This window comes from Lissotriton vulgaris, chromosome 5 (assembly GCF_964263255.1).
Source record: "Lissotriton vulgaris chromosome 5, aLisVul1.2, whole genome shotgun sequence".
Classification (NCBI taxonomy): domain Eukaryota; kingdom Metazoa; phylum Chordata; class Amphibia; order Caudata; family Salamandridae; genus Lissotriton; species Lissotriton vulgaris.
In genome coordinates this window covers 1,497,688,568-1,497,701,720 of record NC_141693.1, presented here as the reverse complement: position 1 = coordinate 1,497,701,720, position 13,153 = coordinate 1,497,688,568, and the positions used below count along the sequence as shown (strand labels likewise).

General features: G+C 45.5%; 1 protein-coding gene across 1 annotated transcript in view; it reads left to right on the top strand.

Annotated features, from left to right (window-relative positions):
- The window catches only part of LOC147712837 (hatching enzyme 1.2-like), a 43,954-nt gene extending 33,525 nt beyond the window's left edge, over window positions 1-10,429 (top strand). The window contains exons 7-9 of the mRNA XM_086923507.1: window positions 6,225-6,306; window positions 8,030-8,151; window positions 10,279-10,429. Coding sequence (XP_086779633.1) covers window positions 6,225-6,306; window positions 8,030-8,151; window positions 10,279-10,310 — 236 coding nt within the window. The 3' untranslated portion in view covers window positions 10,311-10,429. The remainder of the gene's footprint in view (window positions 1-6,224; window positions 6,307-8,029; window positions 8,152-10,278) is intronic.
- The last annotated feature ends 2,724 nt before the right edge of the window (window positions 10,430-13,153 follow it).

Sequence of the window (13,153 nt, the reverse complement as noted above, 5' to 3'; positions counted from 1 at the left end):
TGGCCTCATACATTTGAAGTTAATGACAGTAAATGCCTACCTGTTCTAAGAGGGGCATGACTGGCTTGTCTCCCACTCTTCTGGCAAAGTCAAAAAGTGCTCCCACCACTTGTTTATAATGTTGGCATCTATGCGGAGCACATGCCAACCTTGTGGAAAAAGAATCAAAAACTATGGCTACATAAGGGAAACTGCTGCCCTTATCAATAGAGTGCCCCTTTATGCGGACGGGCCCTATTTTTGGTGTTTTGGCCCCACACCCCATAAACATTTTCTGTAATGTTTGCTTCAAGGCCAACACCCACACCCTCAAATGATGCAAAAAATCTGGGGATCATCCGAGACAACAAGCTCAACATGACAGCTCAATTCAAAGCAGTGGGCACTTCCTGCTTCCACATCCTTCGCATGCTGCGAAAAATCTTCAAATGATTGCCTCAGAACACCAGAGAGACTGTTAAGCAAGCACGACAACCCTCTCTACGTTGAAATCGCCAAACAATGCCTACATAGACTTCAGCCCATCCAGAACACCTCTGCAATACTCATCCTCAGCATCCCACACCGCACCCACATCACAATTTACTTCAGGATGCAAAACTGGATCCCCGCTCACAAGCCAATTCAAACTTCTCATGCACACATACAAAGCCCTACACAACACAGGACCAGATTATCTGAACAGACGCATACACTTTCACTAACCCACCAAACACATATGCTCTGCCTTACTCTCACTCGCTCACCTTCCTGTCACACAAAAGCAAAACGGGAAGTCGCTCATTCTCCTTCATAGCACCGAAGACTTGCAATAACCTCCCTCAACACATAAGAGCCTCCTCCTCACTTCCTGAGGTTCACAGGAAGCTGAGGACCTTGCTCTTCATATAAGCTCCTTGGTAATCACAAACATACACACCTGCCCAAGTGCCTGGATACCCTCTCAGGTGATTAGTGCACTATACAAATCAATATAATATAACATAACAGAGCAAGATATAGGTAGTCCATAAGTTTGACAAAACTATCAACTAAAGCTCCCAGGCCATTTGGGGTGCGAGAGAGCAAGATGGCATCATCAGCATAAAGCATAGCTGGGACAGTAACAGAGTTTACCTTTGGTAAATATTTTCCTTTGATTTCCAAACAGGCATTTATTCCATTAATGTAAAGCAAAAATAAAATGGGTGCAAGGACACAATCATGTTGCACACCCCTTTTTTAAATTGAAAAAATCAGTGCATTCCCCCACATGATCCAAACCTTACTGAGGCATTCATCCCCCACTGTAGAGCCCTCAGGAAATCAATTAGTCTTGATCGAACCCCAGCTCTCGCAGAACCCTCCACATCTTACTACGATTCACTCTATTGAAGACACTACTCAAATCCATAAAGGAGAGGTATATCTCCCCCGCTTTGGCAGTCGTATATTTGTTTATAATTAAATATTAGTTGAGACTCTGTTCAATGGTGCCAAGGCCTGCTCTAAATCCGCATTGGATGGGCGAGATGACATTACCATTCTCAACCCATTTCTCAATCCTGCTCAACACAATTCACCCTATGATTTTGACTGCGGAATCTAAGATGGAAATTGGTCAGTAACAGCGTGGGTTCTTTCTAGATCCCTTTTTTAAAAATGGACAATTACAGCAGTAAGCCAAGAGCTGGAAAGGCTGCTAACAACAGAACAATATAAAACATTGGTAAGAATAGGGACCCACACATCAGAGTTCATCTTATACAAGTCACAGAGAAATACATTGGATATAGGGTTTTCTGTGTAGGGCTGACATTAATTACCTGTAAAACCTCACCTAGAGTAAACCTAATTTTCAAGGGGAAAACAGGCTGATATTTGGAGAAACAGGAGGCGGGGAACCCGAATATGTATAACTTGTTTTAAATTGTGCAACCTATGATCAACACTGATGTTGGATCTTAAACCCTTAGTCCCTTCCTCCAAAGCGCATGGCGGATTGACGAGTCTCCAAAAGCATGTGGTGTCTTTAATTTGTTGTGACTCTATCAAGTGGTCCCATTGCATGTTTTTAGCTGCATGCTTGCGTAATTTAATGACAGATTTATATTCTGACCTTGGCATGGCTATTAAGGGAATATCACTTTGGTGTGCAATTTAGTGCATCTCAAAGCCTCTTGTCGGCCTCCTTACGATTATACATGAACCACCCAGGGTTGGATTTTGTATACACTTTTGCTGGACGCAGGGGGCAAGTTTTAAGTTTGGTGTTCAGTGACACAAAGGCATCCACTGCCATCTTGCTAGTCTGATGTGATGATAGAAGGTAATTCAAGAACAGAACCGAGTTTGAATGCACCACTGTAACCAATAGTACATCAATGTTCACCTTGCGCCATCTTAACCTTAGCAGGTGATCACAGTTAGGTGTCACGGGCCATCAACAGTGACAGGTTTAGTGGTAATAGGGAGCAGGATGGTGAGTTCAATATGATTGTGATCGCTATACAAGCTTGGCGAGATGTTAACAGAATGCGTAAATTCACCTACAGAGGGGGAGGCAAAGAAATAATAAATAATCAGTCCTCTGCCCCACCAAATAAAGGTGAGAACCTGGTTATGGACATCACCAATGTGTTCATTGGCATTGAAAAGGCCAAATGTAATCAGAAAAGAGAAGTTGTTCACCCCTACGATCAGGATTACATATCAAGGATCCCACTTGGTACATCAATGGGTGATAGACTGTTATGCTATGACCTAATTTAGGGTTAAAGTGCCCCCGATAATAACATTTAAGCCACCTAACACAGGAATGGTCCTGTCTTGTAGTCATTGTAAAGCAGAAAACAGGGTATCAATGTTACAGCCCTTATCAAGTGTGGAAACAGCATTATAGAAATTTACAATGAAAAAGTTAATCTTAGCAGACCAAAACACCCATAAGATTTGAATATGAGTATGGTTAAAATGCATGGGGATAATGACATAATCTGTGGAGTTATGGACAATGGTTAACAAGCCACCCCTGGCACTGCCCTTTTCTGATCTAATTACAGAAACATAAAAGCTTTGAAAGCCATCCCAAGTAAATGTGTCCAATAACCAGGTTTCTTGCAGCAAAATAAAATAAAACTTCTGCATGGCAAGCCAATCCTGATCCCCCATTTTAGCCTTAAAGCAAGCAATGGTCCAACTGGTCCGCTTTAAAGGAACTCCCAAACTATCCATGGACAGACTAGATGGAGCAGGAGCGCTAGATGCTTCAACGGCCGGATGGAGCGTACAATGAGGTAAAGCCAGGGTGGCATGAGTATCTGTTGACACACTCCTTGGAGGCAGGATTTTAGCATGAATGCTGGGTTGACCAACTGGACAAAAAGCTTTAGCTGAGGTTTCCGATGACCTTGGACATCAATTCATGTCATTGCGGTCATTTAGTGGTTTATATCGGTTGTTGCAAGAAATTCAGGTGTTTAATTGGGCAGAATAAGAAGTTTGAGACACACGATTAATAATAGCCTCCTTGTGTATTAAATGTCTATAAAAAGCCAGGATGCAAAATATCTATGGCCTCTTCCTCCTCAGCCCTAGACATATGTGATGAAAGTACTGATCTAGCTAAGTTGGGGTATCTGAAATTGAAAAGTACGCAGTCGCCATGAAATGACTTTGTAAATGGCCCAATCTAATCAACTTTGCGCACAAGTTATCTTTATAATCCCAGACACTTAAATGAGTGTGCCTTGTAAGCCAGCGGCAAACTTTGTTTTTTAACTCAAAAATGGATTCAGACATTTTGGCAGCTCATTTTGGGACATTTGTCAGAACCACAATGAATGGACCGCTTTCAGGATGAAGGTTCATACAGGAAACATTAGCAGAGTTGTTGGAGCCAGTAGTGCCAGTGGAAACATGATTAAGATGGTTTGGTGCACACAATGCTGAGCCACTGTTACAAAATGGTGGATGGCTCTGTGGCGAAGCTATTGGGGTGGGTTTTGGTGGCAAAGCAAGGGAATCTGAAGCACAGTTAGGGTCAGTAATTGGCTTAGTTTTCGGAATCCTTGATGCTGACTGCAAACCATCAAGTGGATTGAGAGTCTCTGATGTTTGACTGGGTTTACAAATAAGTAAATCATTGATTCTAGGTACACAATTCTCTCACCTAGGAGACTGAAACAATAATTAAAAATATCTTTGAACTTCAAAGCTCCAAATTTTGAGTATTTTGATTACCTGTATTATCTAAGACTGACGTTGGTTGACGCATCTGAAATGGTACATTGAGAGAGCACTTTTATGCTTGGCAGCTGGACTGCCGATGCCCTTTTTGAGCCATACCGTACCGGCGCAGCGGTCTGCCCCTCGCTGATGGCGTTAGACTCACCCAAGCTACCGCCGGTCAAGGGAAATCGATACAACAGATGGCAGAAGTCAGAGAAAGAGTCAAACCTCCTGTATCCAAGGATGGGTTCCTTTCAGCTAAGTCGATTTCTTGCCTGATAACACCCACTGCACGGGTCTAAAAAGGTGTCAAAAATGATGCCATGCGATTCTACACTCGCCTTTGAGCTGGGGACTTTGCGCTTTCCCATGACACCACCTGCAGTCAAACAGACTCCTAGGCCAAGTGATAAAAAGTGCGGAGAGTAAAACATGAGCACCAAAATGAGTGGGAAATCAATCAAATAGGAAATGGAAACACCCCACTAGACCACTGATCGTATGTGCAAGAAAGGGGTTCCGAAATATCTTAAAAGGGAAGTCAGTCAGGAATCCTAGGGCCAACGAGTGGGGGACCAGCCCAGGTCTTGGTCGGCGTGGATGTGTGCAGACAGGTCCACTCTTGGCCCTGTCTTCGCCCGGGTGCGTCCTGCACCGTGGGGAAACCAGAGCACTTATATAGCGTGATGCTGTGTGGCCCAGTGGCCCTTCCTTCTCATGGGCTGGGGCTTGTGGGCAGTGAAGTCCACATTTCCTGATTGCTACGTCATTCTCACAAGAAATATTTTTTTGTCTTTAAATCTATGAAGCTTGCTGATAAACCATGAACACTGATCTGTATTACTAACTTCTTTTTCTTGTTTCGGCATTTACTGTGCTACGGAGAGACACTATCGGTTTCAGGATCAGCGCCTCAGTCACTATTATTGTTGAGTTTGGTTTCAGTCAGAATATTCTTTCTTTTCTTCCTTCCTTTCTTCAAGAATTCTTCCTGATCCAGGAGTGTTCTTTCCTTCTTTAAGGTGGAAGGGGGCTAAGGGTGACCCTCTTCAGACACCACACTGTTGCTCTCCAGAATTTCTGAGAGACACTGGCCAGGATGCCAAAAATAAAACAGCACCTGGCAGAAAGATGCCGCGGCGCCTCCGCTATGGCGAAGGAGCGATGCTCTCCTCGCCAGCACTCTGAGAAACGTGAAAAATAAAACGATAATAAAACGGGTTTAAAGCCCATTTTATTATTCTTTCATTTTTTCTTGTGCCGAGTCTTGGGGCGGTGCCAGGGTGATGACAGGCTTGACGGGGAGTGGTGGGCACTGCCTTCACTGGGCATGTGGGTATGGCCGGCCATCTCAGACTGGCCAATTCCACATGTGCAGTGAAGCTCTCTCCAACCCCAGTTGCATTGCCGGGTTGGAGAAAGCACGGGCTCCCAGTCTGTCTGGGAGCGCAAATCATCAGGGCTCAGGCCAATCCTGAAGCTGCTCTCATGTGAGCAGCTTCAAGATTGGCCACAGGAAATTCTAGGAACCTGTGCCTGCTTGCAGTGGAGAGGAGTGAAGCAGATAAGTGCGATTGTGGAGGGCAGCAGGTATGTTGTTTTATTTGTCTCCATCCCCCATCCATCCCACCACCCCGCCCACCTCTTTTCCCAAACACAAGCTGCTCCTGAAGATGATTAAGATGTTCACGGAAAGATGGCACCCACAATACAAACAGGTACCTTGTTCTCTCTGTGCCTCCAATGTTCTTCCATATTAAGAGGACTAAGGGTTACTCCTAATTGCACAGGACCTTCAGTTGCTTCAGAGAATTCTTCAGTTGTCTTGAGAACGAGAGGCCTCCTCATCCAGCTTTCCTTGTCTCATTCCTTACTATATGCATTGTGTGAGCACACTTCTTATTAGTACCTTAATTTACTATTTGTCGTGATATTATGGGAAACTGAACTTGAAACTTTATCAACTCGTATTTTAATAACACGATCAATGATTGCTTGTAATTATTTTTTCTTAGGCATGGGAAATAATTTTGAGAAGGTGAACACCAATAATCTTGGCACACGTTATGACTATGCTTCAATTATGCACTACTCGAGGTAAGTTTTGTGAAACTAAATTCAAGATGCCATTGCTTAACAGAGAACAGCGGGTTTTGAATCATGAAATACTGCACAAATGATTTATCGGATCTTGGGAATCTTGGGTTGGATATGGCACCAGGGGCCGCATTATACATGCAGGGCATTTTCCTTCAGTGCGCTGGGTGTACCTTTTAAAAGGTGCCCCTAGCGCAATAAAAAAAAGCACTGTATTATGATGAACGTGCTGCTCCCAGGGCAGCCGTGAACTTGCGATGCCCTGGGGGCAGCACATTTAAGTGAAAAACTGAGTGTCTGCTTTGAAGCCGCTCCGTGTTTTTAGAGTACAGGCGGCATCTGCCTGTACTTTTGAAGAGGATTGCAGAGCCCCTTGTAGGCTGGTGCAGTAAATGACTGCACCCGCCTACAAGGGGATATCTGGGGGTGCATATGACCCCTTTTGCTCCTCCAGAGAGCTGCTCTTAGTGGGCAAACTGCCAGTGTGCCACCTTTTAGTTGGTGCACTGTCAGTGCGCCTCCTGACAGCTTCTTTGCCTCTGTGCCCGTGTTTGTAATACAGCCCAGGTGTAGAGCTAAAGGTATTCTGTCATTTGCATGGGGCACGTCCCCATGCAAATGAGGGAACGCCCCTTGAAGGTAGCACTGGCGCTTTATGTGCACCAATAAGTTCCAGGGCTATTGGTATTGCAGAAGGGGCTGCACACACGTCTGCACCCCCGGAGCACTTTGTGTAATATGGCCCCTGATAGCTACTCCCATATCACTTGCATATGCCTTCACCGATACGCCTACACCAAAACACCTATTATTCACTGTCATTCTAACATTTCTAGGCAGCACAGATAAAGTATAGTAATGAGATGTAAAGCAAGCTTGTTAAATCTCACTACTGGGTTATACAAAAAGCGGGCTTGGGGTATCTGCCACTTTTGCTCTGGTGCAACTGCTATACAAAGCGTGTATAAGGGTAAACAGTGAACGAATGAGAATAGTGTCCTGTATCATTCCACATCCCCAGTGTAGCCCACAGGCTTCTAAGGACAAGAAAAAACACTGAAAACATTCCTCTAAAATTCATCTGTACTAAGGACACTGAGAAATAGAATTTTCTCTCAGGGCTAAAAACTCATTCTGTGTTTATTTTCTCAAAATCTTGATTTTGTTTGACCTCAGGTGACCACCTGATAATTAATTAGCTACATTTATGACGTTTAACCATTCAGTTGAGTCACAAACTATTGCATTGTCACCTGAAGCGACACAGAAAATGGTGCAGGAAATGCAATCTCGCTCAGGTAAATCGAAGACGAAATCAAGGGAAAGACTACTAGAAAGAGTGGTCAATATTATGCTTTACCAAAGAGATATCAAGTTCTGTCTAAAGCTAACATATCTGAGATCAGGTTATTGGACATCCTCGCTACTGGATGTAGAAGGCTGTACCCCATCTTGAAATCAATGAGTTTGCTATAGTTTATGGAGATGTACTTAGCTCTTAAGATTTAACACAATTGGTGTTCATGATTAATGGAAACTAACATTGACTCCAGCTCACATGCTGCCCTCAACATGCAGTCTTGTCAAATACTCTTGTAATGTATTTGCAAGATGACCAGCCTTTTCACTTAGATTGTTCGCAGAGGGGTCATTGCCTCTAAGTTGACAAGGCACAATAGTAGAAGATTGCGTTGCATCTGCTCATACTTGTGTCTTGTTACAGGACTGCCTTCTCACGCAATGGGAGTCCCACCATTTTGCCCAAGCCCGATCCTAATACTCCTATTGGGCAATCTCGACAGTTCACCGAAACCGACATCGCAAAGATCAACATGCTGTATTGCTGTAAGTAAACAAGTGCATCATAAGAGACTCACTTCATGTAGTTTATGTTGCTTTGTAATTTATGGGATGGTGTGGGGACTACTGTAATACCCGGAGGCACCCAGGGAGTGTCCCTTCCTTATACCTCAGTGTTATAATATCAGTAAACCCAGCATTGTCACTTGGTGCTAATAATATACATTATGTTATCTTATGTTTTATCTGTAAAGCAGTGTTCACATTTTGCATGAGTTTTCAGCTCTGTACTAACTCAATGCTGATCCTTCTGGAAATGTATACTTTGCTTCCCTCTGCGTTCATGAGTCTATGGGACATATTAACAAGTTAATGGCGAAGCGTGGCGCTAGGCAAAAATTGCTAACGCTCTGAAAATGGAGGGACGCGCCTTATTTACAATGGTACAACGCATCCCTGCGTTTTCCCTAGTGCTGGCACTAAACTCAGCTGCCTATCGCCAACGCCGGCACCCTTGCATCATAGTGCAAGGGTGTCTGCATTGAGGGAATGATTGTTTATGTGCAGGAAGGTGCTCCTTCCTGCACATAAACAATCACTAATGGTGATTTGTAACTCCTATCTGTCCTGCATTGTGCAGCACACATTGAAGTTGCAAATCGTCATTTTTCAAATGGACACCTTCCTGCACATAAAAAATCATTCATGGGTATTTGCTGCTTCTAATTGTGCTGCACAATGCAGCACACATAGAAACAGCAAAAAAAGAGGAGAAATTAAACTTTTTTCCTCAATTCGCCATTTTAAGACCAAGTTTTCCTTGGTCTTAATTTTGGAGCTGCCCTATATTTACACCATCCTTGTAAGGAGGGGGCGGCGTCAAAATCAATTAGTGTTGCGGCGGAATGCCCACAGCAACGCCCATTACCCGCCCCTTTCACGCAAAAGTGTATCAGGGAAGGGGGCCTTATTTACAAGGTGGTGTTAAGCCACTTAATGTAGTTTAATGCCGCCTTGTAAATTAAGTGAAGGAATTATCGCCACAGGAACATCGCAAAAACCCATGTTCCTATGGCGATAAGCCCTTGTAAATATGACCTTAAATGTTCTCGTTAAAGTATAGAAAGCCTTCCATCTCCCTGTCGATTCCATAGCTAGTTATATTTTGTTGTACACTGAACAGCTGTAACATATCCTCCCTTTTCTGCAGGTTTTGTTCTCTCCCTTTACATTTTAACATTCCTTCTACTTTCCACAAGGTCTTGTCATATTGTTTACCTGCTTTGAGGTCATCCTACATTCAATCTAGAAAATACTCAAAAGCAAGGAAATCTTGCAGTGCTGCTGCCTGTGATGTGACTGGCCTTTGCGTGGGGGTGTGCACTGTCACTTATAGTGCTATAACTGTTCTGTGTGAAGCAAGGGAAGCTAGCACTGTTGCCTGTGCTCTCTGTCTTCTGTCTAACAGAAGCTTGCACAAATGCTGCTTGTACTGTGACTGATCTGTTTGAGCGCTAGGGAAGATAGCACATGTTGCCTGTGCTCTCTGTCTTCTGTCTAACAGAAGCTTGCACAAATGCTGTTTGTTCTGTGACTGATCTATGTGAGTGCAGGGAAACCTAGCCCTGTTGCCTGTGCTCTCTGTCGTCTGTCTGTCTAACAGAAGCTTGCACAAATGCTGCTTGTACTGTGACTGATCTGTTTGAGCGCTAGGGAAGATAGCACATGTTGCCTGCGCTCTCTGTCGTCTGTCTGTCTAACAGAAGCGTGTAGAGCTGCTGCTTGTACTGAGACTGTTCTGTGCCTGTGATGGATGCTTGGATGCTGCTGCTCATACTTTACCTCCTCTCCTCTTGTGAAGTGCAGATCTCCTGGATGTAGCACGCCTCTCCTCTGTGTAAGGGGAGCCTCCTGCTGCTGCTTGTGCTGTTACTGTGCAGTGGGCAGGAGGAAGGCATGTACTTCCATCGCACCCGTTGTACTTGTTCGGTATGCGCAAGGGAAGTCTGCAGTACTGGTGCTGTACTATACTGTCTGTGTATAAAGGGAGCTTGCCCTGCGGCTGCTGCCCATACTGTGACTTGAACTTTGGTAAAATCTTTTCACCATACAAATGTCAAAAGCAATGCAGTGGTAAAACCAACTAATCCGCCTTCTTCTTCCCTCTTGCAGCGAGAGGGACGCATTCGAGAACTCTACTCTAAAGCCTGCGGGTGTGAAGATGAAAAGTGCTTCAAAGAACTGGACTGTGCATCTGCTAACATGTTGTCTTTGTTCATCACATACTCAACTTTCCTAAATAATAAACCTATATGGACATCTACCTTCCGGTTCTTGGAAAGAATGTGTGTGTCTTCTGCCCTATGTTTTAAGCATGCTTGCACCACTTATTTTAGTGTCATGTCAGTGGCAGATTTAAAAGGATGCTGCTAGGGTAGGGTCTTGGAGTGGGCAGTGTCTGGGGTGTGGGCAGGGATGTTGAAGCAGGTGGGTAGTAACTGAGGTGGTGGCAGGGGGTGTGGTGGCAACTGGGTCGTGACTGATATGGGATAGAGCTGTGGCAGCCAGCCACCAAGTGAGAGGTGGCTAGCAATACATTTTGGTACAGGTGAGTAGTGACTGAGGGGAGTCAGGTGGACTGTGTCTGAGGTGAGGCAGGGTTGTAGAGGTAAGGCTGGTAGGGGATGTGGAGGCAAGTAGGTTGTGATGGGTGAGGTAGGCTAGTGGCTAAAGTAGTCCAAGGGTGTAGGAGCTGGTGGTTAGTGAATGAGGTTTTGGGCAGGGATGTGGAGGGAGTTGTGCCAGACAGCTCCCAGTGGGTGGGATGGGGTGTGTGGAGGGAATTTGCTCTAAGCATGGGCGGAAAATCCGTTTCGCTCGCGGATTTTGCGGATTTTCGGTAAATTCGCAATCCGCGAGATTCGCGAATCTCCCGCAAAATCCGCAAATCCGCAAGCAGCGGATTTTATGGCTTGCTCGCACTGTTCGCGTGAGTTCGCGGCTTCCCAGTACAACTTCGCGCCCCGCGAATAAGCGCTAAATTGCAGAAATACGATCTTAGCAAAACTGAAACTACTTACCAGGTTCAAAAGTTCAGGCTTATCATTAGTAGCCATTTCCTGTAGTGCTTCCTGAGGGGCCCCTCCAGAGTTCAGTTGCCTACTTGCAACTATTATGTGACCCAGCTCTGAACCTCAGAATAGTTACACATATGCCACAAAGGTCCTGAATTACAGCTAAGGGAGACAAGCAGGAGCCAGGCTGGAAGTTCAAATCCATTAATCAGCCCCTAATTCATTATTGTCAGTTGGGGCAGGGCAGGTGTTGTAACTAATTTCGCAACAATAAAAGCACTTAGCAAGTGCAAAAGATCACTAATCAGGAAGCACTAAGGAAGCAGGTGCCAGCTAAAAAAATATTCTGTGACACATTAATCAGCCCCAAATTAATTCAGGTCACTTGAGGCAGGGAAGGTGTGCTTTGCTTTGCCACAATAATGTACACTGACTGGACAACCAGAGGGTGCTGTGATGAAACAGAGGGTGGCAGGGGTGGGCCAGAGGGTGGCATGAGTAGTCAGAGAGTGGCAGTGGTGACAGAGAGTGGTAGTGATGAAGAAGAGTGTCCCAAACAGGCTGGACACGTAGAAACAACAAGTTCGCAAAACTTGCGACCCGACAGGTAAGTTTGTGTTTTGCGAAATTGTACAAAACCCTCGCGAACTGGCAGAAACACGCGCGAACACAAAAAAAAATCCGCAAATTCGCGAGAATTCGTGGATTTTGCGAATTGCGAGTTCGCAAATCCGCAAAATTCGCGAACGCGAGATTCGCAAAATTCGCCCATGCTTAATTTGCTCAGATAAGTAACAAGGTGACTAGTGACGGAGCTGGGTGCAGGTAGGTATTGATTGGAGGTGGGGGAAGATGAGATTTGTCTAATGAGTAGGGGGCTTTAGGGAGCATGTGGCTAGCCTGGCTGATAAATCTGCAGTGGGAGCAGGTGGATTTCACTGAGTTCTATCTCACTTCTGGTCCCCTGTCACCATCCCAATACCAATCTCGCTCTCGGACCCTATCACAGTCACATCCCTGTCACCATCCAGAACTCTAACGCTCTCAGGCCTTGTTGTCCTCCTTATCACCCTACTGGGTCTTCATTCCCTGCCAGCCCCTGTCACTCTCTACATCCCTGTCACCTCCTAGTCCATGTCCCCCCTTTAACGCTCTCAGGCCGTGTTGTCCTCCTTATCGCCCTCCTGGATCTTTTTACCCTCCCGTCCCTGTCACCCCCCAGTCCCGGTCACTTTGCCGCCCCAATCGCTGTCATAACCCATCCCTGCCACTCTTACCCATCGCAGCACACGGTTCCTACCACTCTCGCTACCATTATCACCTTCGATCCTTCACAGTCCCAGTCCCAATCTCACCCCAAATCGTGCCATTCTCCCTGTTCCTCATCTGTCTTTCACACCCGCAGTTCCTGCCACTCTTGCAATCCTTGTAACGCTTTTCATTTTACTTTATCACTTTACCAGTCCCTTTTGTCGTCCCAATACCTGTCGCACTCCCAGGCAACCCAGTCACAATCATATCACTGCCACCCTCCCCATCTCACACCCCCCAGTCCCTGTCACCCTCCTTATCCTTGCCACCGCCCTGTGTCTCTCTCTCTCTGTTCCCTTCCCTGTCCATGTTACACTTTTCGTCCCTCGTGCTGTCACAGTCCCTGTCACCCTCTGAGTCCCTGTCATTTTACCAGTCCCTGTCATCTTAGCAGTAACTGTCACACTCCCATCTCTGCACAATTCCAATTTCTTCCAGTCACCCCTTCCCTCCAAGTCACCGTCCAAATATTGTCACACTCCTATTACCTATCACCCTTGCCATCCATGTCACTCGCCTCATCTTTGTCGCCCCCCCTATCACTGTCACCTGTGTCTCCCTGGGTAGTGACAGGTGCTTATACTCCTTATCACTGCCACCCTCCTTACCACTGTCTGAACCCAGTCCCTATCAACCCCCCACACCCTGTAACTGTTCCCATC